This window comes from Watersipora subatra, chromosome 5 (genome assembly GCF_963576615.1).
Source record: "Watersipora subatra chromosome 5, tzWatSuba1.1, whole genome shotgun sequence".
NCBI lineage: Eukaryota > Metazoa > Bryozoa > Gymnolaemata > Cheilostomatida > Watersiporidae > Watersipora > Watersipora subatra.
In genome coordinates, this window is record NC_088712.1 from 54060052 (window position 1) to 54086668 (window position 26617).

At 36.2% G+C, this 26617-nt stretch overlaps 2 protein-coding genes and 1 long non-coding RNA gene across 5 annotated transcripts in view; 1 reads left to right on the forward strand and 2 right to left on the reverse strand.

Annotated features, from left to right (window-relative positions):
* LOC137396243 (heterogeneous nuclear ribonucleoprotein U-like protein 2) overlaps positions 1–22387 on the reverse strand; it is a 29875-nt gene extending 7488 nt beyond the window's left edge. For both annotated transcript variants that reach the window (XM_068082427.1, XM_068082425.1), the window contains exons 1-15: positions 22181–22387; positions 22005–22096; positions 20391–20487; positions 16938–17093; positions 16558–16745; positions 15987–16103; positions 12985–13197; positions 11019–11177; positions 10512–10751; positions 8682–8810; positions 7764–7932; positions 7101–7450; positions 4132–4198; positions 1985–2103; positions 622–763 (exon numbers count right to left, since the gene is read on the reverse strand). In XM_068082427.1, the coding sequence (XP_067938528.1) occupies positions 622–763; positions 1985–2103; positions 4132–4198; positions 7101–7450; positions 7764–7932; positions 8682–8810; positions 10512–10751; positions 11019–11177; positions 12985–13197; positions 15987–16103; positions 16558–16745; positions 16938–17093; positions 20391–20487; positions 22005–22096; positions 22181–22313 (2371 nt within the window). In that variant the 5' untranslated portion in view covers positions 22314–22387. The remainder of the gene's footprint in view (positions 1–621; positions 764–1984; positions 2104–4131; positions 4199–7100; positions 7451–7763; positions 7933–8681; positions 8811–10511; positions 10752–11018; positions 11178–12984; positions 13198–15986; positions 16104–16557; positions 16746–16937; positions 17094–20390; positions 20488–22004; positions 22097–22180) is intronic.
* A 186-nt stretch (positions 22388–22573) lies between these two features.
* Positions 22574–23752, forward strand: LOC137396284 (uncharacterized). 2 transcript variants are annotated; one of them, XR_010978521.1, is made up of 2 exons: positions 22574–22686; positions 23022–23752. It is a non-coding gene; the product is annotated as an uncharacterized lncRNA (long non-coding RNA). The 2 variants fall into 2 exon arrangements; XR_010978522.1 differs by having other exon boundaries at positions 22604–22627.
* A 1955-nt stretch (positions 23753–25707) lies between these two features.
* The window catches only part of LOC137396645 (calpain-5-like), a 30220-nt gene continuing 29310 nt past the window's right edge, over positions 25708–26617 (reverse strand). The window contains exon 14 of the mRNA XM_068082961.1: positions 25708–26018. Within this exon, the coding sequence (XP_067939062.1) occupies positions 25827–26018 (192 nt within the window). The 3' untranslated portion in view covers positions 25708–25826. The remainder of the gene's footprint in view (positions 26019–26617) is intronic.

Genomic DNA, 26617 nt, shown 5'->3' on the forward strand with positions numbered 1-26617 from the left:
CTAATGGTATATGGTTTATGATAGTTTTTTTGTAAAACTAAATCAGTAAATCATTGCTACCACCTTGTCTCTTAAAATGTGAGGTGGTCTCATAATTTCTGACGGCACTGTACATGTACTCTGACGCGCTGTGCTATTATAAGGTGTCACATTCTACTATAACAAAGATGTGAAGTTACTTGGATTTTTAGTTACCATAATTACATATTATGTTATATATTATACAATTAGAAATAGAAATATGGCTGCCGAGTATTACTGTGATGGATAAGACCACAAGTTTAAACCTTTATTTACACGTTAGTGCTAGAGTTACTGTAAGTAATGTTTCAACTTAATGAATTTATACACAGGATACAGGATTTTATAATACAGGATTTTATTAACATAGTTTTCACAACTTTTAAACATATCCCTAACATTGTCCATTTTATTATACCAACTATGAACCTCTTCCATGTTGCAACTAGAGTGGTTATGGAGACTTTTAAAAATAACTATTGTATCCGGCAGCTTATGTTGACAAATTACAAGACGATAAATTGGTAACAACTAAAAGCTTCTCAAACAGTAACTTCCACAATAAAAACTTCCATATACTTTTCAACCAAACAGACTAACCATCTTTGCCGATGCGTCTGTCCTCTCGTCTGAATCGTCGACTACCGGGTGGAAATTTCACTTGTCCTTCCTTGACATATCGAGCAAGAAGCTCACGTGCTACATCGCCGCTAAGCTCGGTAAACCAAACTTCATCAAACACCTGAATGAAAAATTTTGAAAGCACATCACGAAGAATGATTATCATTATATTTGACACATATGCAACCACTACTTGGGTTTCTTTGAAACTTTCAGCTTTGGATCCGCTGTTATTCCAGGTTAAATTGGTCGTATAATCTTAAAAATTATTACATCGTTATAATATAACTTTGCTCGCATAAATGCAGCTTGAAAGGTTGTCTAGATATCATGCACCCACATAAACCTGAACAACTGTAAGACTGGCCCAAGTTGTTATTTTTAAACTTGGTTGATCTTTGTAATGTAGGACTGGGCGTCTGTCTCAGATGCTCGTACACAAAGGAGCTACTTCTATGCTAACAAGACAACACTTGAGGGTTTACAAAATTTCTCTGTAGAGACACGGTTACATACAAAATGCCTCGTTTTCCGAGCTAACCTGCCAGCGAGCCTGCCTCTTCCCTTTGGCAAGAGTAACTGGAGATGAAATAAAAGACATGGCAAAAAGCTAATATTAGCATTAAGCCTGCCACATGGCTCTACTAGCTACTGAAGACGGAAAACAAACATTTTTTGTTCATGCTTCTAAGTCTTTCAATACATTTTGAAATTAATTTAAACAAGTCAATATATAACAAGTCTCTATGAGACATTTTTGTTATACGATGCCAACATTGGAAATCGTAATGGTGAGGACGCACTGTAACTGACAAATTTACAACAAAAAACCTAACAACCGCTCATTATCTGGAATCACCGCAAAAGTTCAATTTTAAATAAAATATGAATGATTTAGATGCAGTGAGACACATTTACAATACCGCTTGATGTGTTTTGCAAAAAAGCAGTTCTAAATTGATACCATGTCAATTGAAGAAAAGTGAGGGTTGTCGTTAAGTAAGTAGACATGCATGGTATACCTACATACTGTATAGCCATAATGGGTGATGGGTTTTATTTTAACGTCGGCAAAGAAGATACCATCTTTAATTTAAACTGATCTTGAAATTTCAAATTTATTATTTTTCCGTGTATGACTTCTGGATCATAGCGGTGATTAGTGGCACCAAAAAAACATGCAAATTAAAATTTTGTGTCAACAATCTAAAATGGTAGCATGAAAAGATTGATATGAAGTGTTAAATGCTAGACATAACACGAGTTTATACACATTTACAGCAGTATTTCAGCCAATTAATCCTTACGAATAGTTGCCCAGACCAAAAAGACGCAATCTTACCAACTCCTCTTCCTTTGGCGCCTCTGGTACTGTCTTAGAATTTCCATCAGCGCCAGATTCTGCCTTATCATCGCCATTTTCCACTTTTGTCTCTTCATTCTTTATTTTATCTTCCACATCTACCCATAAACAAATGTTTGCAAGAGCACTGTGCAAGTACAAAAAGCTGTATTGGAACAAGAGAGCCCAAGTGAAAACTGAATCCCCAGCCTCATTGTTACTGCTGTGACAATCCAAAATTATTTAGTTTCACAATGCCTTCCGCCATTAGCGCAAATATCTTGAACAACTATAAATATATTACGAGAAACGTACTAACAGTACCGTAACATTCAATTCACTTTTTAAGAGTGGCCAAATAAAATGATAACAAAATGCTTGAAAGGCAATTTGTGTCAGCATCATGAGCGCTGCAGACCGAAATCATAAACACAAGTTGTTGTAGACAGTTAGAGTGTTATGATGCAATAATGTTTTCCTATATCTATTTATTTTACTATGACTGTGCTAAGCCATGTACCAGAATAAAACATTTTTTCATTCAAGCGGCTATTTGATTATGTTTAGGAATAACAGATGCAGTGATACTTGCTGATGAAAACTCCCGCTGAAACACAGCTAGATGCTCGTTCTCCAGTCAGATTAATCTGTCATTAGCGCGCAAAATAGATCAGACACTTTTCGACTTTACACTTTACAAAACACTGTATGTAAATTAGCCACACACAAGTTGTTAATCACCACAAACACCTCAAATGTACTATAACGTATATAATGTTAGACCATTGTTTCAAGAATACTAAAAAATTGAAGTGAACAGCAATTTATCTTCAATCTTCACTAAATGCGATAATTGTTAAATTTAAGATGTTTGCCGATTTCTTTATAAAAGTCAACTGCCAAATAAAGTTTTATAACATTTGAAACTAGATTCTCAAAGTAAGATTGTTGGACTAACTGTTCTTTTAAGCAATATTTAATAAACAAAAAACCTGTTACTATGTCATTTGGTTTTGGCTATAATTATTATCATAGACATAAAAACAGAGAGTTTTATCTTGTGTAGGAACAATTTCGGAATTTCATGTAGTCAATCTCCTCGCATTTGTATCAATATAATTGTGATTAGAGAGGACTAACATTCACCAGAAGCTGTTTATCTATTACTAGGGTTATTTTTTCTCACATCAAACTTGGTCATAGCAGTTACAGCCACAATACAGTTTAGAAAAGTTTAAGACCATTTATACTATATTTTAATAGCATTCAGAAATGGTTATTAAAGGCAAGAAACACTTGCTGTTTGCGTGCAGCACACTTGATGAAATGATGCTCTATTCAGCTGTACGAGCCGAGATTCCATTGGCAGTAGAGCTAAAGGCGTGACCAGTAGAGCTAAAGGCGTGACCAGTAGAGCTAAAGGCGTGACCAGTAGAGCTAAAGGCGTGACCAGTAGAGCTAAAGGCGTGACCAATAGGGCTAAAGACGTGACCAGTAGAGCTAAAGGCGTGACCAATAGGGCTAAAGGCGTGACCAATAGGGCTAAAGGCGTGACCAGTAGAGCTAAAGGCGTGACCAGTAGAGCTAAAGGCGTGACCAGTAGAGCTAAAGGCGTGACCAGTAGAGCTAAAGGCGTGACCAGTAGAGCTAAAGGCGTGACCAGTAGAGCTTAAGGCGTGACCAGTAGAGCTAAAGGCGTGACCAGTAGAGCTAAAGGCGTGACCAGTAGAGCTAAAGGCGTGACCAGTAGAGCTAAAGGCGTGACCAATAGGGCTAAAGGCGTGACCAGTAGAGCTAAGGGTGTGACCAACCCTCTGAAAGTAAGACGATTAAACATGCTCTTGAGATATGAGTACAAGGAAAGAAATAATATCTAGAAATAAATATGTTCATTTAATGAACAAAACCTTGACTAGCTAGCTTTGCGTGTTTGGGTTACACTATGTCACTACCCCACAAGCGTTAAAATATCATGATAATTGATGTAATTTCACGACCAAAATGCGAGAAGCAATCCTATGGAAAGATGAGAATGCCAGTGAAGTAAATACTGAGAAAATTATAATTAAATTTATCATCATTGAATCTGTAGCGAGAGAAAAATCGCACGAATGAAGAGCAGTGTTTCATGTCCTTTTCCATCATACCTGTCTGAGCGGTCTCCGTCGTTGCGTCAGCAGCAGGTTCATCGCTGACTTCTTGTTTAACTTCAGCCTACAAAGTGATAGATATGACTAAATTGCGAATATGGAAAACCGTAACTATTTGATGTAATAAACTAAACTACTTAAGCATGCAAGAAATGAACTGATCTGTGAAAACTTCAGTTTTTAACAGCAAAAAAGGCATGTTTGTAGGTTGAAGACGATCCTCGATAAGAATGTTGTTACAAAATGGAAATGCGCATTCACCAATGACAACTATAAAACGCATGACATATTAGCGCTTGTTTGCAAACACAATGATTTTTGGGTTTTAAAAATTGACATTCAATGATTATTTTTGTATGAAATGAGCTTCAGCTAGAACACTATATGGTAGTCGACTGAGGTAAACTAGCAATTTCTTGAAAAAATGTTTCGCAATAACCGCATTATTGAAGATGCAGCGTTGAAGGGAGCCTGAATCATTAGCGAATGAATAGTTTTGTGGCTCTCGTATTGAATGATTTACATATCCTCAGATACCTTAACGAGTCTTTTTTACTACTTTATAAACTGACGTAGCTCTATCATTAACGATTTCTATGCCACACATAACCTTTGTCAAAATTCGGATTCGTTCATTGATTCCCACATGCTGTAGATGTTTTTAAATAGGCGTCCTTGAATCAATAAAATTAAATACCACAATTATGTAATGAAACTTTCTCTTCGTTGAATAATGATGTAAAAACTCAAACGCTACTATGCCATTTGGCATTCAACTATGAATATCCCTCTCTACATGTTTCACCACAGGTGGCCAAAGCTGATAATTTTTTGAATAAAATCAACATCAAATTTTTGCCTCAAAATCATACCCATAAATGTTATGATATATGTTTTCTCTAACATCAAATATCGAATTTGACCATTTGAGTATGGCTAAAAGATTTTTTTACGTCCAGAAAATATTAAAATATTATATCTTCAAGGTAACAGTCTAAGTGCTATTTTCAAATCAACCGCCTGCCACTTCTATCAGATAATAAGACAAAAGGCAAGTTATTGTTTAGCGGAAGTTGTTTACATAGGATTAACATTTTTTTCGAATATCAAATTTGGTCATAGTGGCTGCAATCAGAATGCTGCTGTGTACTTTGTACAATTGATAAACTGTTTATAGCTAACTTTAATTACAATTTAGATGGTTTTCAAGATCAGAAACATTTAGTATTTCAGTCATTTTAATACATATCTTGCGAAGGTCAAATATACTTTTCAATTGGAATGCTGGTCCACTTGCTATTTGACTTCCACAATGGTAAACTAAAGTTTAACGAGATTTATAAATACGCTGGAGAGCTACAATGTAAAGTTCCGAGTAGTTTCAAGCAGTTGCTCTTTGAATATTTCGGAAAACAAAACTCTTACATTTCAAATCTAGTAACAGCCACATTTAGTCAGAGCTGCAGCGATTGAAGCGACCGAATATCTTACAACGAAAAGGTTAATACTAGTGAAATAAGGTTAATACTAGTGAAATAAGGTTAATACTAGTGAAATAAGGTTAATACTAGTGAAATAAGGTTAATACTAGTGAAATAAGGTTAATACTAGTGAAATAAGGTTAATACTAGTGAAATAAGGTTAATAATAGTGAAATAAGGTTAATACTAGTGCTGGGACGATATCAAAAATTAGTTTCGGTACGATATGATAACGTAGTCAACCGATATATCGAAATATCGGTTATGTTATTCGGAGTTGTCTTACCTGCCAGAAAAACTACCATGAAAGAACAACTCCCTAATGAATCTATATACCGGTATAATTCACTGAAGAATCGGGTATCAAATAGGTAGAATAGAATATCCTTCGTTTTTCGTGACGTCTTTCTATCGGTGTCCGCCATCTTTATGGAGAACTTCTATCGTTAAAAACACGAAGCTTCTGCAATTAATTATGTTTGTTATGCTTTTGTTTGCAAATTTTTTATTGTAGTATCAAAACAACATCAAAAATACTATTATTCATGTAAACATCAACGATACTTACACAGTCAGATGATACAGGCCATATTATAGTCATCAAATTATTAATAACAATTAATCTTGCCACAATCAATACTCATAGAAGACCTATTCTTCAAACCTGAACTCTTGTATATAGTATCAATCAATTTATTTTTGTAAAAGTTATCCTGCATTACTTATTTGAAGTCATCATCTCATGTAAATTTTATTTTAATTTTTACACCAATCTCAAACTAAACATGAATTGTTCACTACTATCTTGCATTCAGGATACTTTCACAGGTTTCATTTTATTTGATAATATGCCTGAAAATAGAGGCTTTTTGTTATTTTGTTATCAGCAAAATTAAACATTACTCACTAACATACTATTAATCAAGAGAATGACGATAGTTTTCTACAATGATGGCGGCTTTTTCGTGGACGAGCGCGTTTGCAAACAATGCGATGACGTCAAAAAACCGATGGATCAACGATATCGTCCAATATCGACGGTATCCGATATTTCGATATGGGCAGAAAGCACTCGGTACGGTCGGTATCAGAAAGTGATATCGACGATATACCGAAATATCGTAATATCGTCCCAGCACTAGTTAATACTAGTGAAATAAGGTTAATACTAGTGAAATAAGGTTAATACTAGTGAAATAAGGTTAATACTAGTGAAATAAGGTTAATACTAGTGAAATAAGGTTAATACTAGTGAAATAAGGTTAATACTAGTGAAATAAGGTTAATACTAGTGAAATAAGGTTAATACTAGTGAAATAAGGTTAATACTAGTGAAATAAGGTTAATACTGGTGAAATAAGGTTAATACTAGTGAAATAAGGTTAATACTAGTGAAATAAATAGTGCTAGTGTATCAACAAAGCCCGTTTCGATAAAGGTATAAATGGGCAAATAAGATCTTTAATGCAAATTGCATTTTAATACCTTTTCAGTTTTAACGGCATCAGCAGCAGGTGTCTCCTCAGCTGGATCAGCAGTTTCTTTTTGCTGACTATCATCCATTGGTTCAGCCTGTTCAGACTTCTCCTTGCTCTCTTCTGCATCTTCTTTCACAGTTGTTTCGGACTCCTCATTTGCCTTTTGCTCCTCCTCCTTAGCCCGCTTCTCCTCATCTTTAACTCTTTGTTCCTCATCTTTAACCCTTTGTTCTTCCTCTTTGGCTAACTTTTCTTCCTCCTCCTTTTTTAAGCGCTCCTCCTCCTCCTTGATGGCCACTTCATTCGCCTCTGGGTTCAGTGCAATCTCAACGGGAGCAGTTGGCATGGAAAAGTTAGCTACAAAGTGTAAATATAAATTAGCCTTTGCTCTATGATCATCATCAGGCCGAGTGAGCTTCTCCGAGTGAAAAACCCTTTGAACAAGCTGCTACAGCCTAACAATGACCTCACAAACATGAAAAACTTAGGTTTGCACATAGCAGCGGTGGAGCCAGAGAACCTGGCACCAACCTGCTGCAGTGCCAACCATACTTGACTACACTAGGGGCTAAACATATGAGAGTGTAATCATCTATACTTCCTGCGACCTTATCACGGAGACGAGCTACGAGGGGGCTGACTGACCATAGTATCCATGCAGGACAGCTACCTTTCATTTCAAGCACTGCTGTTTCAGGCACTTCTTTGCCTTCCTCCTTTGTACGTTTTTCAATTCGCTCACGGAACACTTTGTCAGTTGGTAAGACAACAACAGCCTTTCGTTTAAATCCAACAAAGGGACGCATCTTTCTCCTTTGAGCAGTGTCGTATACATTGGTCTACGAGTTGACAACAGATGAATAAAAGAGCTTCATGTAATTAGAGTTGCAACTGGACAAAACAAGAGGCGGGCACGTAGTTACTGCTCCAAAAAAAACCGAAAACTGGCTTATAACTGGCATATACAAACAGCCTACCTTTCAGTGCAGAGCATGTAGCTACAAGTAGCAAGCAGGTTAGTACAAAACTCATATAATTGAACATGAGTATCGCAGCAAATTTGTGAAAATATGATGGATGCCAACAAAAGTATCAAATGCAGTACAAAATATTATGCCAGCTCAATGCCTTCCAATCAACTAGCTGCAGATTTGCACTGACTTCCTCTGAGAACATCTGTTGCTTTACATCTCGACTTGCAAAGAAATACTCATACAGCTAGCTTTAATTAACCAACAGCATTTCCAGTGCTATAGCTACTAAGCAAGAAAGGATACTCACTGTATGTATGATGGCCCCCCTCCCCGTCGAAAAAAGGCGAATAAAATTCTTACCTTCATACTTACACCGAGGAAGTGGAGAACCACATCACTTACCTCTCACACCTACAATGACACTTTCCAGGACTTACTGACTACGCTTAGCATCCACATATGGGAGACACTAACCAAAACCGAACTGAGTGACTAGGCATGACAAGAGGCAACATACAGATTCAATGTCAACAAGCATAAAACACTACCTAGTCGTTCGGCAAATTAATGAGTTTAGTTAAATATAAAGCAGATGGCTTCAAATAGAAACTAACCTGATCAAGGATATAATTCTTATTTCTCTTTGTCGCTGTTTCTAACATCTTCCTAAGACATTCATTGGCCTGATCAAAGAGCACATCCCAGCGACCTGAGTAATTGGCCTTTCTCGGCAATCCTTCCACCTGGTCATCAGCAAATACAACAAATATTGGAACATGCAGAAGAAAAACCCTCCCAAATACTAAAAGGAATACAAATCCGATTATCCAATCTTTTTTAAACTGATTGTCTGCAGATGAGAGAGTAATAGCAATGCAAGCAATAGCCACCGACAGGGTGGCCCTACTAGTTATGATTGAGGGCACTAAACCAGGGTCATGTGCACCTAGTTAATGCCTGGGTTCATACGACATAAACGCAAGAGGCATTGCATTAGTAAACAACATAATGCACTAAACACTGATCTAGTTCACAAATAGACCGAAATGCAATTAGAAATGCAATTAAAACGCAACTAGGCAACACCATCATGACCAGCTAGTTATTTCACTACAGTATTCAATACTACTCATCAGTCCAATGATTTTGATAATAGCCTCGTGTGACTCATAGACAATTACATGACCAAGAAAAAAATATAGCTCAATGCACTGCACTGATTGACTGCGCATCTGGTGAGCTAGTCTACCAAGTCTTGGCATAGACAGCCTAATCCTGGCTACAATAGAATTGTGTATTTCTTATTTGTCAGATGTTCCCTAATATCCAGATTCACATTCTAAGCTAAATTAAACTAATTACAAAATAGTAAGACATGTTACACTAGTGACATTAAACCAATGCCAAACACAAGCATAGTTAAGAAGTGGACCAAATCGTTACAAATATATTCATTTTGTCAAAGCCCTATAATCATCTTTTTAGTGAAATAACAAACACACTGAAATAATTCATCGATTTTAAAATACCCAGTTACTTGAGAATGACTTTCTATTTGGTATCCACTAAATCCAATAACATAACATTCAAGCTGATCTCATGTTAACATTATAAAAACTATTGGCTGTTTTTTAGAGAGAGAATTCCGCCTAGACGTATCTATCTTTCATCTCTTTCAGTGTGTGCTACAAGCTAAAATGCAAAGTTGTACAGCCAATAAAAGGGGCCGATCTTGATGAGCTCCAAACATGACAATTTAATATCATACACTAGTGTTACATGCTACAAAACGTCGAATCTTTACATCATCGAAGCGATTCAAACCGCCATTTCAAGGGGGTATTTTTGAAAACATCGTAGCAACAACGAAGTAATGCGTATCCTGTAAACATCGATATTCGTATTATTGCGAATCAGATATCACAAATCTTTGCGATCAGAGGTTGGATTTTCACCGTTTTCAATAGTGACGTCCTTACAGCATCTGTTTTTAATGGACGTGTTTTAAAAATATTATCTTCAAAGTAAAAAATACTACTTTTGAAATTTAAAGAAAAATTTCTTACACGCTTTGACATTGGACGCATTTTAGGAGTGCCAGCCGCGATATAAATTATGCGCTCCGTTGTAGATAAAAGCGCAACAGACTAATATTGAAAAAGCGGAGTTGTACGACAATTTCTTCGTAGCACATAAACTCATCAGCTACGAATAATTGCGAGTGGTATGAATACTCTTGCGTATCATATAAACTCGTCTTCCTCATTCCGACGATCAAAACCACAGCTTCGAAGCTCAAAAATTCATAGCATGTAACACTAGTGATAGACAAACATAATTTAACGCATGATAAAACCTTTAGTTTGCACTTGAATAACTAATCATAAAAAGATTGAGACCAGCTGACTTCAGGCAGATTAACTTCTAATTAAAAGGAGACTTACCTTCATCTTGTCAATAATGTTGTTAGTACCGAGGACATAATGTCTCTTGGCTGGCTCCTCATGTTGTCGTTGAGCGGCCCAATACGACTTGCCAGCACCTGGTAGTCCTACCAAAAGCAAAACCTCACAGTCCGCCTTGCTCATAGGGGGCTTGAGAGCCCGCACCCGGTCCTCCACAGGCACCTTTCCTAAGAATGTGTATTCTCCTTCCTCTCCCAGCAATGGGAACCATGGTTTCTCCTAAAATAGTCTATATAGTGTAAACATGTAGACAAATTTAATTGACATTTTTGAAGTAAAATATAACATCATCATGTAGTAATACATGTAGTAAACATGTCAGTACACCTTAAATGGTGAAAATGGATAAACATGTACCATCAATATACTGAAAACTAGCTAACATGCGTATCATGAAACAATATTCAAAATGAATAGGATTTTGGTATCACTAAACTTAAACGAACCAACTAACTGTGCTCGATCATGTGATTAACATGCACTTACCATTTGACCAAAGTTTACTTCAAGGATTTGGTTCTTGGAGGCAAATGCTGGAAAAAGGGCTTCACCATTTAGGTCTGCTTTAGGGATCTCGACAGCTTTTTTCATTTCCATGTCATTCTTAGCAAAGTGCATCACGACATTCTCCTCCCCAGTCATGTCCTGAACAAAAATAAGCTAGCTTCGGTTTTCTTATCTCTGTTTTAAAGCCATATCCTATGAATATATGCTTCATCGCAGTTAGTGTGACCCACTTGGAAAGAGATGTTATTACCAGGTTTAAAAATACCAACATACTAGAACCATTATGTTTTTAAGCCAATGAGCTGCACAAGATGCGCCACTACTCATACTTCAACTACTACTGTGAACACGAATTAACCAAAAAAGTTTTACTAATTGATGAAAAAACTAATTTCATGGATTGATTTTGAAGTCTGAATTAAGCACGTTCAAAATGAATTATCACAAATATTACTAGTTAAATCATCTAGGAAAAAGACTATTTAATGATGTGAAAACTGCTAACAGAACACAAGCTAAACAACAAGCTACCAAATGCACCTAAGGTGCAAGGTTATCTCGGAAATTTTAATATGAAACGATTCATTATTGTTTAACAATCTAGTGCACAAGTGATAGCCAGGGCCAACTTGTCATCAAGGTTATGTCTCTAGATGATTACGCACTAGAATGATGATGAGCAACCGAATACTAACGCATAATTTTCTTTTGTTCGAGTCTCGATCAAAAGAATGTGCGACTCAAATTTAGCTTCATGGAGCCATTAATGAAGGTCAATCTACTTGTCAATGCCAATCATCAGTTAAGCCTGGTTCCCACATCGATTGCCAGACCCCGGCGATAACTTCCGCAGCAAAACGCTTGCGACACTAGATGGCTTCTGTTCACATATAAAGCCGTATCGCTAATAAAATTGTAAATAAAATATAAATTGTTCGATTGTCATGTTGTTTCGATAATGGTGACCTTCACCACCACAGTGCATTTCAGGAAGGTTTTGCCTGCGGCTTTTCGCGAAAACTGAACAGAGCTAAACTCTTGCGACGACCGCTGGCAACTACTGATGGTACTCAGCGTGTAGGTTCACATTTCACCACAATAGCCTGCATTGCTGTCTCCGGTGCTTTGCGACGTATATGGGAACCAGGCTTTAGTGGTGTTACTGTGTACAGATAGCCATTGATCTTTATATTGCCCTTGTATCCGGACATTTATGTAGAAAGTGCTTGCGAACATGCAGTAACCTGGATTGGTGCGGCAAATTAATTCATGATGGACAGCATTTCTTAGATGTGCTTTGGTAGGGGTACACAATGAAGTACAAATATGGCATGTAGAGGCTACGTGATGTGATTCCAATGAATTACTTGAAGCAGTTTCTGCCTTGGTCGAGTTGCATGAACATATGGGAAGACCGAACAGGCATGTCACTGCATCGGTAAAAGCTGTGACCTGAAATCTTTGTAAATAGTTAGTTTGCAGGCTATGGCAACTGTACGCTTACCATATAACGTAAACAATTGGAATATACTAACATATTTTTAGCGAAGTTATTTGTGAGGCATCCGTTAACCGAAACAGTAATCAACATGTTAGTTGCATATCAATGAAAGTGTCAACTGAAGGATACTCCTAGCTTATGGATACGAGATTACATGAATGCTTACCCTGATTTAAAGACAAATATTTTATCACTCTGATAATCCGAACACACATTTCCACAGTTTTTACTGGAGCGTCGTAGAAGGGCCGACCTAATTAAGGAGTCACTACTTGTAATGAAATTATTGAAGTAGATATATATAACCAAATAATTTTATATTATTCAATAAAATTTTGATTGGATTTGTTTCACAGCAAAAATCCCAAATCAGGTCTACTTACAAAACCTGAAAAAATAGAAATGTGTTGGAGACATAGCTGAGAAGAACGGGGATAAACTTACCAAATAACAAGTGACGACATCACCATTGTAGAACTTGACATTAAAATCAGTAAATTTGCTGTCAGTAGACAACTTAGCGGTGCCTCCATATCCCCATGACTTGGGATATTCTCCCAGTTGGTAATTACCACAGTCCACTGACCAGCCAACCCGTGATACATGGTTGGCTCCTAGAGACTCCTCTCCAATTTGTATCCGCATGTTCTTGACTGTCTGCAAGGGAAAGATGTAGGAGCTATGACAACAATGAATGGTAATGAGAGGTTGATGATATTAAGGTAAAGAAAAACATTGTTTAACATCACAAGGCTAATTTTATAAGTGTTGGTTATATTTTTGTTTGTAAACCTGCTTTAATGTAATTCCTAGACATTGAAGCTGCACTTTAATAAATTATCTGACATTATTCATGGTCAATGATAGTTATTATTAGCTGATTGGCGAATCATGGATGTGTTACTACCTAGTAAAATTTTACTAGTTAGGAGCCATTGCGTTATTCTTAATGCAAGGCTAAGCATCTGAGATCAACAATACACCTTTGCGATGAATTTTTTGGTAGCAATAATGTGGCATCATTATTTATACAGTGGACTCAGGACCTGCCATACGATATTAATTTGTTCCGATGTTGGCATCGTAAAACGAAAATGTTGTATAGAGGGGTATAGAAAACCATAGTAATTAGCTAATGTAAACACCCACTGTTAAAAAAGAATCAAAATGTTATATAAGTACTTACTACAAATTAGTAATACAATAGTATATTAACTACAGTTAATCTAAAGTTAACCTAGGAACCCTAGTTTCATTGCAATAGTAATCCTTTTCTTACTTATTATCAAACTTACCAACCCATGGCTAACGAATTAAAGTTATATATGTATTTATATAGTCGTATACATATAATAAACTGAAACTCATAGTAAATATTACATTAAACATTAAAGTGCACAATAAACTTTCCCTAATGTTCATTTCACTCCCGCAATATCAAACATTTACAAAACAAAGAATGCTAAAGTGAGTGGGAGAGCAAGCATCATATCTCTCTCAAGCATTGTAGAAAGGATTTCAGCGAATGGCATTTAAGCACTGCCGTTATTCTGATATAGTTAACACACCGATTACCAAATTTCACCTCCAAATTATTTTCTTGATATCGTTTGGCAAAAACAGGTCATATAGGAGGGCGAAAACATCGCTAAACAAAAAACTGTCTAATAGGGACGTTGTAACCCAGGGATGCACTGTAGTGCATCCCTGGGTTACAACGTACTGTTAACCCCAACGACTGTTATTCCAGCATTGCCTAGAGTGTGTCAGAAACCCTAGCGGTCGGAAAACCGGCATTCACATTGCTGTTTACAAAAGCTGTTTTTGGGTAATAACGTAAACCAATCAAATTAATTTTTGCACAAGATGTTAGACTAAAAAATTTCACTTCCAATTGTAACAGTTTTCAAATATCTTTATTTACTTCCTTCATTGCAACAACAAATTTTATTAGGAAGATATTGCGAAAAAATCGATACGATTCGTTCGTAGGCCATGGATGATTGTGATGCAAATGAAGAATTTTATTATGATACTAACTACAATTTTCCAGTTTATTTTGAGTCATGAAATGATGATGAACGCGTACTCAATAAATATGATACTAGTGTAAATGTTTTTGCAAGTTTTTAAAATCGTACGAATTTTTAGTTTTAGCCCGAATAACGGTGACATCCGTTATTCTGTTATTCATTTTTTCTGTTTGATGACATTAGCAGTGGGTTACCCGACTTTTCTTTTACTAGTGTTTTGTCAAATATCATTGTATTATGAGCGCATCTAGATATATTTAATAAGTTTAAAAACTTCGGATCATCGGACGTTGGACAAATTGCCGAGGGTTACTGACACACATTGACAAAAACGGCCAGGGTTGAAAGAGTTAAAAAAAAGAGCGACAATCCTTACAACTTTATCGTTCATGCTGTACAGTCCATAAATAGGCATAATTTGGCGCATCCAAGTGTTTTGACTGTTTTTACATGCAAGTGGATGGAGGACAATCTGGCTTGTCTCCGAGCGGTACATGAAGCAGTAAGTTGCAAAAGTCAAGGTCATTTTGAGATATTTCTTTCATAGTGGATGACTAAACAAACATAAAACTTTTATATCAAGGCTTTATTCAAGGTTAGTGTTTATTTCTGACAGATTATGAGGCTCAAAACTAAAAGTGTTGATAGAATGACTACTTTGTCAATTTTGTGCAGATCTAGTGCACTACGAGTTTGATCAATGCACGTAAGAGAATGAACGTTAAAAGCAGTCAAAGCAGAAGTTAACCAGTAGGACACCAGTAGGACAACCAGAGCAATGGATATGCACAGATATAGATATGAATATTAATGAGTGAGAAATCTATTGTGAAAATTATTGCTAATCTATTGCTGTACTTAAACCACAGGTTAACATGAATTTAGGTTAACATGAATTAAGGTTAACATGAATTTAGAGTAACATGTTGACACTGTGTGATAATATACAAATCAAACTACTAGAAAACATCTCAATCTTTTGCTATAGTTATATTAAACGAGTTTGTTTTCTTTCTTACGAGTTTTTGTCTTCGCTTTTACTAAGACTTTTAGCAGACCTGTTTAAAACTTTTTCAACCTAAATGTAATTCGGCAATAAAACTAGACAGATGCTGTTTCCGCTATGAAGTGGACTTGTTAAAAGGTTGAGAGAAGTTGTCTGACCACGGGACCCTCTGCATGAAGGGATCGAACTTCGACTTTGCTACTGAATTTGAACTCGGACGAAAATTTGGTTGAATTTGTATGATAAAATAAGATTTGCATAAAGGTAAAAAATCGTATACCAAGGTAATCGTATCCTGAGGGTGCACTGTATATACAAAAACCTACTCCATATCTAACACTGACTGACCAGCCCACTCCATATCTAAAACAAGGCAATATGCAAAAAAGATAAGTTATCAGCATTACCTTCATTTGAAAGGCAACCTTCCCTTTGGTTACACCATAATTTCCTCTCAGACCTCCCCACATGTAGCCAAAGCCAGCGTAGCTGTTCGGTTTCATTGTGAAGCCATCATTGATTACCTGCAATGTTTAACACTTTTATAATCAAGAGCTAAATGTGTGATAAAGTTTCATTCTTCGTTAATGACACAACACTTAAGGATTACATTCCAGAACGAAAAATGGAACGGAAACTTTATATGAAATAAAAACTATATATATTTGAAATATGAGCCATAATTTTAAAACTCCAGAAAACTTAAACTGTTTTCTAAACTTTGACAATGACTATACACGCAAGTATGAGTACATGTCCTTCAACATGAGGCATACTAACTTTGTAGTACATTGTACATATAACACTAAAAGCTGTATGAGATTAATGAGATTCTTACGTAGAAGCATGACTGCAACAAGAATCAAGCTAACAAACTGACAATGTTAATTCAATGTAACACAAACATATCCAACCAAGGACGAGTGAGAAAATAACTGCAGACAGAACCGTTGGTTCAGTTTTCTAAAAGGCACTTACTTCAACATTTAAATCACAGTTGTATCTGTCCAAGGTTAGATCTTCACTTTCCACCCAGTCTAAAGACTCCATCATAGGAGGCTCTTCGCGCCTCTCTTTTTTGTAACTTGGCAACCCAGTCTCATCCTTGACATCAGGCGAATGTGACCTCTTGCGCTTCTCCCCCGCTGTCTCCTCAGTAGTTGTTTCTTTAGAATTAAATTAAAATACATAATGTAGCTATGTAAATAATGCAATGTGTTTACTGGGTAAGTGGAGTTCATAGTTTGCAAAAACAATGTCAGGTAGGATATATTTTGCAGTCACATTTTCAATTCTTTTACAAAAGTTTTTTTTTGCATATTCAATAACAAAAATTAAACTTCAAATGATCTACAAACCTGGCTTCTCATCAGCTGGTTCCTCTTTGTTTCCTTCAGATGGTAGTGAGTTATCCTCAGCAGGGTCCACTTGCTTCTCATTTGTTGATTCCGCTTTGATTTCTTCTGTTTGATCCATCTGCTCCTCAGCGGATGGTTGTTGTGACTGCTCCGCCTCTGTACAATGCAGACCTAATTCTTAGACGGGACAGACTTTCACATAACTAACCACTACTCAGCGGCCTTTAAATACATGCATGAGCTGTAAGCCATCCAGGAATAACTGGCTCTGCTACATATATTACGCCAATAGCACAATTGCAATCTATTAATGGTTGACTTGCACCAAAATTCACATGACAGTTATTTGGAATCAAAAGATTCATCATGTCTTACTCTGTAGAGTTGTAGGTGCCAAATATGTGGAAATGTGATTACAAGCTCTTAAAAGCTCAAAAACGAAAAGCCGCAGTAGATTGGAATCTCTTTATTTCTCTGACGTTGTCATTACAATTTGGTTATTGTCTTGTCACGTGATGATCTCACGTGAATTGAAAGGCCAATAAAAAGCTCAATATAAAACCTATCGTAGCACTAGTTTATGACAAACACTTCGGGTTTTATTGAAGACCCCGTATCAAATATAGATGCTCGCTACTTTACAGTTTTGTTTCGGCTTGGTCTATTGGCAAGTCGTAATCTGATCATGTGACTCAATACTTCGCAAATAACTTCTGCAGCACTTTTCGAGTATCACAGATGACCAACAGGCTCGTCATGATTATCAGACAATGATATGTACTCCTTCGAACTAAGGTTAAAAAAATAAACAAATTTTTACGGTAAGTTAAAAGATATCGCTGCTAAAATAAACAGCATTACAATGACGATAAAACAGATGCGTAAGAAAAATAGACATGGTTTTATTGAATGCGTGAAGCATATTTGTGAAAATATTTCGACGAATAAGGTTGCAGGAAAGTGCAAACAGAAACCATCTACCACAACTACGTCACATTTGAGCCGTTTTGGAAAGAGAATCCAAACTACGGCGGTCTCGTGTGGCTGCGATTAACTGATCGTTTTTTTAGCTTTTAAGAGCTTGTAATCACATTTCCACATATTTTGCACCTACAACACAACAGAGTAAGACGTGGTGAATCTTTTGATATCAAATAACTGTAATGTGAATTTTGTTGCAAGTCAACCTTTAACAATTCTTATGGATTCAGCTACACGATGAACATTTTGTAATAAACAGGGAATAAAGCATTTTTCAAGTCCTGCTCACCTAAAGAGGCCGCAAGGTATTGCTAAACACACCGTACCACTATTTTAAATAAGTAATCCAATATACTACACCACAATGACATGTTTAAATGAGTGGTCACAAAACGGCTGAATCAATGTTCCTGAAAAGCCTGCACTTTACTTCAACCGATGTTTACAATGGGTAGTGACACATATCTAAATCATTTTAAAGGAATAATATGACTTTGGTTATTGCCTGATTAATTTTTGCACGATTTTAATCTAATTTGGAACGAACTGATAGTGAGTAATAATTGTACAAGTAAAAGCACATTTTATCTCACTTTCTTTGAAGGTTCACCTTTTTGACTAGACCAAGCTGAGTGGGACAGAAGCCATTAGGTTTTAGATAGCTTGGCAATTCATTTATCAATCTACATGTTGTAATGGGGGGAAAGAAGCAGGTTTCGGTGTCGTGTGGACAAACTTGTAGAGGACACTCCAAGGTTAAATGACAGCTCAAAATCCTATTTCTTTGACAACAGTAACAGATAACATTGGTGGTTTCAAAAATTTTTGAGAAATGTTGACCCTCAAACTTTGTCAAATTCAAAGTTGACAAACTTTTCAAACCATCTAAATCATCAGATTCACTGATACTTATACTAGCAAACGAGGACTGAAAGTCTTGTTGAAAAAATATTTGCAATATCTTATGCAAAGTTCGAGACGTACTTTCTTCGCGATCGGCATTCCATCTTGAACATAGAAATACTAAATCAAAATTGTATTTTTCATATTTTTAGTTTTTAAACATTCGCAATTGGTCAGATGAAATGCTGGTTTGTTTACTTCTTAAAAGAATTTATAGGCCTACTCCTAGCATAAGTCGAGCAATACTACTTTTCCTAACGACGCATCAAGCGGCTTCTAAAGAAGCGTCCCGTACGGAATACACGATGCCGCAATTCATACAATCATTAATAGCCGTAGCGAAAGAATTTGTATAGCCTTAATAAGTTTGTCAAAGAAGCATTTCTCACTAAACTAATTATGGATGAGTTCTGATTTCAGCTAATACCTAAACTATGTATTACTGAGGAATTGGGGCTTATTGCATGCTGCTCTGATTACAAGCAATATTATATTGCTATTGCCACAGCTCAAACATTGTCATACTTAACTTAGTTAAATCTTATTGTTTTTCTCAACTTGTTAAAATATTCCAAAAATAGTAAAGCAACTTACTTTTAGCTGCTCTAAACTATGAACAGAGAGTTTTTAAACATTTTTTGCTATACAGCCATACGTTGACATAACAGTTTCGCAACAAACGAGAAATTTGAGATATGAGCAAGATTTTGCTTGACGATATAGCCAAACTTTAAGATACGAGTCAGTTTTCGATGCCCACTGAGTGGCCCAGTATGCGAGGGACCGGTGTTGAGAACAACATCACTCGGTCTTTCTCGCCGGATCAGTTCAAAAAAGGCCAGCTAAAAGTGCTAGCAAAAGCGAGACAAAAAGCGCAAAGCCGGAAGATATTTAAACCAAAATTAGAATTAGTGTAATATTAAAATTTACTTTCAAGTGCATCTTTATTAAGCTAAATTCATAACTTAAATTTAACGTTAACTGTATGTTACGTAGCGTCACAAAAGCATAGTGTACCGAATGCGCTGATGCCAAGTCTCCCTCACATTGCCGTTAGCGGCTACCATCTGTCTTGAAGGTAAGATCGCCATGCAGTACTGTGCAAACGTTACAGTTATCGTTACATTTCATTGTTAATCATAACTAATAGATAGGCATTTGTTACTCTGCGAGCGTAGGCAATGCATTAGAACAATTAAAACCCTTTTTTGTTACGTAATCTCCTGTTTTAGGTGGTTTTCAGAGAATGGAAACGAATTAATTCGTATTTAGTTGTTTTATATTGAAATATTGCAAGGAGATACAAGAACATTGACACATGAGCTCAGCACCCGGAACGCATTAAGCTCCCATGCTGAAGTATGACTATACGCTTATATGAGGTATTGCATGCTCAGCAAATGAATTGCATACCTAGCAGCATGTAAAAAGCCGATCAGAAGAAGGGCAAACCCAAAAAGGCAAATTTATAATTGGTTTTGGCATCAGTCAATGTTATATGAAGTTATAACTGTATAAAGCTGCATAAACTTTTGTGTCACAACTCAATTGAGGGAATTAGATACTAACCCATCTTAGACTGCTTTTCTTCGGTCAATGATTCATCAGCAGATTCCTTTTTTTCAGCAGCTGGCTCAGGCTCTGCTGCTGGTTCCGCAGGAGCTGCCTAAAAATTAGCAAAAAAAACTGACTGGAACCTTTGTTGATAGTTTAGAGCAAATTGTTTTTGGCAAACAATCACCAAATATTTACAGTTGTACTACGTCTACAATGTATATAAGTAAATCACACATCAATATTGCAGGTGCATGTCTTTGTTAGTCTGCGTGAATGCTATACATTGCCAAATTATTTGGCTGATTACATCGCAACTTGATACACATTGCGTCATGCTTTCCGCCGGGTCGCTAAAATATTTGGTTTCAGAAATTTGTTTGGATTCTGAGACCCAGCCTTTTAAACAACCACCTGGGAGTTACCTGATTATAAATAAAAGAAGTCGTGGACAACGCCTGGCTTATTGATAGTAGTTCAATAAACATTTATGACACGGTAAAAGAGTTTGCTTTAACCAATAGAAATAAATTTAAAACTTTCAATTTTTCTCATTTAGTTAACCACAAGCCTATAGTCATAATCGTCCTCAGCATAACTATTGCTCATAATAACTACAATCTGGATGCAATGGAAAAAATCGCTTACTTTAAATACTTTAAAAAAACCTATTTCAAAACAACAAGTAGAACGCCAAGTGTGTACCAACAAATCTATGTAATGGAGATTCCAAATACGTGTTCATCTTGACAACTGAATGTCAAGATTTTTACTCCCCTGAGTCATCAGGGGAGTAAAAATCAGTTTTAAAAATAATACTAGCAATTGCTAAAAACACAGGGTAGTGATAGGAAGCTCAGTTTTTATTAGATCTCTATTGGATACATCAGAATCAGACTCCATTAATTCAATGGGAATGAGACGAATAAAGTGTGAGCGATTGTACACTAGACCAAATATGAACAGCAACAACAATTTTGAATTCATCCAGACTGATATTATACACAAATAAAAATAATCTTTTTATAACCATCGGAGTTTTTTTATCAAGCTAAAAACATTTTGAGCAGAATATTGCATATATAAATGATGCTGCTACAGGCCATAAATGTTATCACATTGCAATACAGTTCCTACCTACATCAATATATAGCGTGTTCCCACGTAAATTGAAGCAATGAAATTAATCAAAATAACAAAACTAAGTACGCTTGAAATTTAGTCTGCCAAACTACTTGATCATAACTTGTAGTCGAATATAAACTTGAAGACAATGTCCCAAATGTTATAAAATTCAACTTGGTAAAAAGTAACCTAGCATCGAGTTGGCAAGCAGTTGGAAATATAGCAATTCCTTCCGAGGTGTTTTAAAAACTTCCTGACTCTGACGATTTCCTACGCAACAATAAGTGACTGTAGATTAAACGTTAAGAGCATCATTCTGCAAGGGCTTCCACATAAACAGCGACATTTATAGCTTGAATTAGTAGCGTGGAGATGCTCCAACAAAAGTATTAGTCGTGGACGAAGATCGTCATCTAATGAAATTGCGTCCGCTAACATTTTTCCAGCAGTCGAAAGCATTTTGTAACTAAAACTATACATAGGCACGATGGCAAATACGCTCACCATTTCCTCCGCAGTTTCTTGACTTGTTTCGACAGCAGCATCTTCTTCCTGCGAAAGTGCAGGGTCTCCTTCTCCTAGACTAGCATCTCCTTCTAAATGAATACATAAACTTCTTTATTTGAAAATGTTAGCAGGCTACAAGCACTAGTAGCATAAAAATTTACAGGAACGCATACCTGCTGAACCAGATATGAAATTTTCTAGTCTTTTAACGAGTTGCTCTTTTTTGCCTTTAGTATCTAATCCATGTTTCTTAAGCTCTTCTCGCAGCTCTGTCACTTTGAGTTTTGATATATCGACATCACTCATGACCTAGGCCGTTTGCTAATGACTTAATATTTATTTTTATCTCAGCTGTCTCTTTTGCCGTCGTATCGTCTTTACAAAATGGCGGAAACACGCTCAAAAATTAACCAATGAAAACCGCGAAACACTCAGAGACCATTTTTGATATTTGGTATTATTTTTTTCATAAAAATACACACAATAAAAAAAAACAATTATAACATATCTTTAGATATAAATTATTTTTTACAGATTAGATAATTCTCCAGTTTTCTACTCGACGTGATTCGCGCAGTGCGGGCAGAGGTTGTTTCCGCGCATACGCCTTGATAGCTGCGGTAAATGCGATTACCTCGTATTACCTCGTAGGATTCTTCACGCTAAACCACCTAGGGATGTAAGGGGCGTGCCTCAATTAGACCCAAATGGATGTTTTCTTTGTAAAACAATGTTCCAGTAATTGGTTTCATAATTAGAATCTATGAATTAATGTTACATAGAGGTCTGCAATTTAAGGTCTCGTATTGTCTTTGGTAAAAAGCTATTGTGGAAGAGTGACCTGTTTGTTTGTAGAGTGATTGGAACTCCGTGTCTTTGAGATCTAGTTTGTATAAAGTTTGTTGGTATGGTAATGAGCTTGTCATAAGATTCTGCGAGTGCAGGATGTATATCTTCTTTGCTTAGTACTCTCATAAGTAGCCTCATTCTTTGTTGTTGTCTTCTTTGTTGTAGTGGGATCACTCCTAGCTTGTCCATAGCCTTGCTTATGCCTCTTGTACCTTTCAGGTTTGCAATAAACCTGATTGCTTGGTTTTGTACAAGCTCTAAGTCTTTGATCTCACCTTTATTGCTAGGGTCCCAAGCTGCAGCTGCATATTCTAGATGGGGTAGACATAATGACCTATAAGCTAAGAGTTTGGCCTTTTGCGGAGCCCGGAAGAGAGCACGTTTGACAGGCTTTGACAGGCGATGACAGGCTTTTGCTTATACAATACACGTATCAAGATTCGATGAGCGAAAGGATATGAACATTTAATTGGTTTCATTCATATAATCGTGAATTATTGTTAACCAATTACCAAATGAAAGTTTGCATGATTTTAAAAACAATCATTGTGTAGTGTTTCTGTGGTGGGTGCTAGTGTAGACAGTAGACAATACCAGTATTCAATACATCCTTATCTGTTACACTGACGTGTAATCATGAGTTATGTGTGTATTATTCATTTTTGTATATACGTATGTTTCATCGTTATATGACTAGTCATAAAATAATATGTTGAGGGTGGACCTGCTTCTACTGATTAATAATCATTATACATCCTGCATAATGAACCACATAGAATAATCAATACGTTTATGTTGCCTCTTTAGTTTTCTACGTCTTTAATACTTTCCAGTATTAATACTGCTATATGCTTGTTTTTGTACGTTCTTGTGTACAATACAGGACCAAACCACAACCTTCTCTGGACCTTTCTACAAACAAAGTGGGTCAAAATTGTGTAATCGCACATGTTATTATACATGCTAGAGTTTTTGTCATGGCTCAAAATCTTTAGCAATGATATTTTCGCAGTGCGAGGAATTAACGCAATCAAATATGTTGAACTAGGATTGAAAGCTTATGACGAAATTCTATTGAGAAAGCATCATTCGTCTAAAGCAAAATTAATCAACTGTTTTAAATGCGAAATTAGTAGAGGCTTTGTTGCATATTACCATGAAAAGCTGGCTCTTTAGAGACTAGAAAGTTTGTCTAGACCGGTGGTTCTTAACCTCGGTTTGATCAAGCCCTACAGGTTCGGTGAATCAGTCTCAGTGGTTCGGTAGAGGTTTCTCAAAGGCAATAGCAGAAGTCACACTGATTTGCAAGGTCGCATCTTTATTAAAAGATTTGTAATTCGTTGCAAGCTCATGCATTGCATTGGCTTTGTTCTTTGAACACAGTGACGCTAATGCACAGTTCATTTTGTGCACCAGTGAAACACATATTTATGTCTCCAATGTAAGATCATACTTGTCTCCAATGCAGAGATCATTAGTAAGATCATTAATTAAGGCAGAGTTCGATGAAGGTCGTATGAAACTAGTTGGGTTCAGTACGCTCAACAAGGTTAACTGCTGGTCTAAACCAGCAGTTTAACCAGCAGTAAGTTTAGATGCCGCATTTTAAAAAGTAAAGAGAGGCAGCATACACAATAGCTGACTTGATTTGTTAAACAGATCAAGATTACCACTATTATATCTCTCATGACAAAACCACCTTAAAGATGAAATTACATAAATTCATTGTAGATTTTATCGGAATGTATCAGTAGATTTCTCTCATTTTTGATTGTTTTTGATCTTTGAGGTGATCTGACTGCCAGGATGTTTCTAGATTAAAATTGATAAAACTTGATCGTGATTAAAAGACTCAGAATCAAAATTCGTGCAGTGCGTGACAAATTTGAAGGTGTAAAATTTTAAATTTTATAAATGAACAACCATCTTGAAGACTTGATCGCTGTTAAAACGCTCAAAATAGATATACATGCGAAATTACGTCACTAGCTACTCTCGTTGTGATAGTTGATACCAGTTATTCTGTTCAATTTGAAGCGTTACGTGTCTCTATTCTGTCAGTCTCTTTGCTATTATAGATGTCATTATCGGACTTCCGTTTGATTTAGTGTTTTATTAAATGTTATCGATTTTAATCTTGAAACATCCCAACAACCAGACTACCAAATAGTAAAAAAAATCACAAATGATAGAAAGAATACTGATGCTTTCTGATAAAATAGCCTATATGAAAATTTTGTGTCAGTTCATCTATAAAAGAAGCATTTGCAAATGAATATTGATTTATTTACTGCAATATCAACACACATAGAAACTGGTGAATGAGCAAAAGTGTCACAGTAGTTGTAAAAAGTGTCACAGTGGTTGGAATGAGCAAGTGTCACAGCGGTTGCAATGAGCAACCGCTGTGACAAAACCGGTTTCAGATTATGCATAGGAAAAGTTTCACACTGGTTGTAAAGAATAAGTGTCATAGTAGTTGGAATGAGCAACCTGTTTTAAATTATGCATAGCCAATGTCACCATCATCGGAGGCACAATTTTTAAACACAATTTTGAAAAATAAAAAAAATAAAATAACTATAAAAATTGTAAACTAACACCAAAGTCACTGATACCGTAATGTAAATTTTTTGCCTTCATACAAAGACAAATTAACCAAAATGAAAAAATGTTTCGTTTTTTAATTTGCATAAACAATCATAAATCTATCAAATCTACAAATTAACAACAGCAAGTCTACAAACAGGAATTGAAAAGCACTTCGCTTCTGACCAATGTCATGAAACTTGTTAATTTATGCGACGATAGTGAACCACTCCTCCGTGGTTCACTATACTGAAGTGTAAGTTCTTGTACGCCACACCCTTCATATATTTGTTGTGATTTTTATGGCGGTGTTTTCAGATTTGCGTTCAACATCATTTCAAGTGACATTTTTTAATATTAGCCAGAACGATTGTTGTTTTACTAAAACTCCGAAAGGTTGCTGCTGCTGGAGACTTTGACGTAAAGCGTGCCAGGCAGAACAAGGTCAGGCTCGTCCTTTTTCTTACTGTATCGGTACAGAGACAACTCCTCAGTTCTACCCGTTTCATCACCAAAATATTTCAGTGTCGTTTCTCCTAGGCATGTGCTTCCGACTGTTTTAGAATTCATCACCTAAAACAAAATATTCACCCTAAAAGAATGTTTAGAAGCATTTCATGGGCTAATAGAACGAAGAAACTCTTTAAATTCACTTCTGTTGAGCCCTGACTACACATACACTTGCACACTGGCAGTTCAGTGCATCGTGAGAGATCTTTGGGTGTAATAAGTAACTGCAATTATTCCAAAATACAGCAAGGCTATCTACCAGGTCGAAAGTTTGTTTCCCGTTGAAAGCAATCTTTTTCCTAATCTCTAATTGCGGTGACGGACAGGGCTCTTTCTATTATAGTCAAGTAAACAAATTTACTCAAGGAACAGGTCAGTATAGCAACATCTATAACCCAAACGCTAATATAAAAGTTGCTGTTTGATTTGCAAATAATAGTAAGTACGAGTTACAATGCGTTACACCCTTGCCAACAAGAATATCATGTCTATATTCAAAGGCTTATGTTAAACCATAACTGCCATGAACAGCTTTCATCGTTTGCTCAATACGTAAATCCGACACATGGGTTCCGATTTTGTACTCAAAATTAAGATTGGTCCACTAAATTTCAAGGTCATTTTTGTTTTTGAAGGCTTTTATCGGGTCGCAATCAACACAA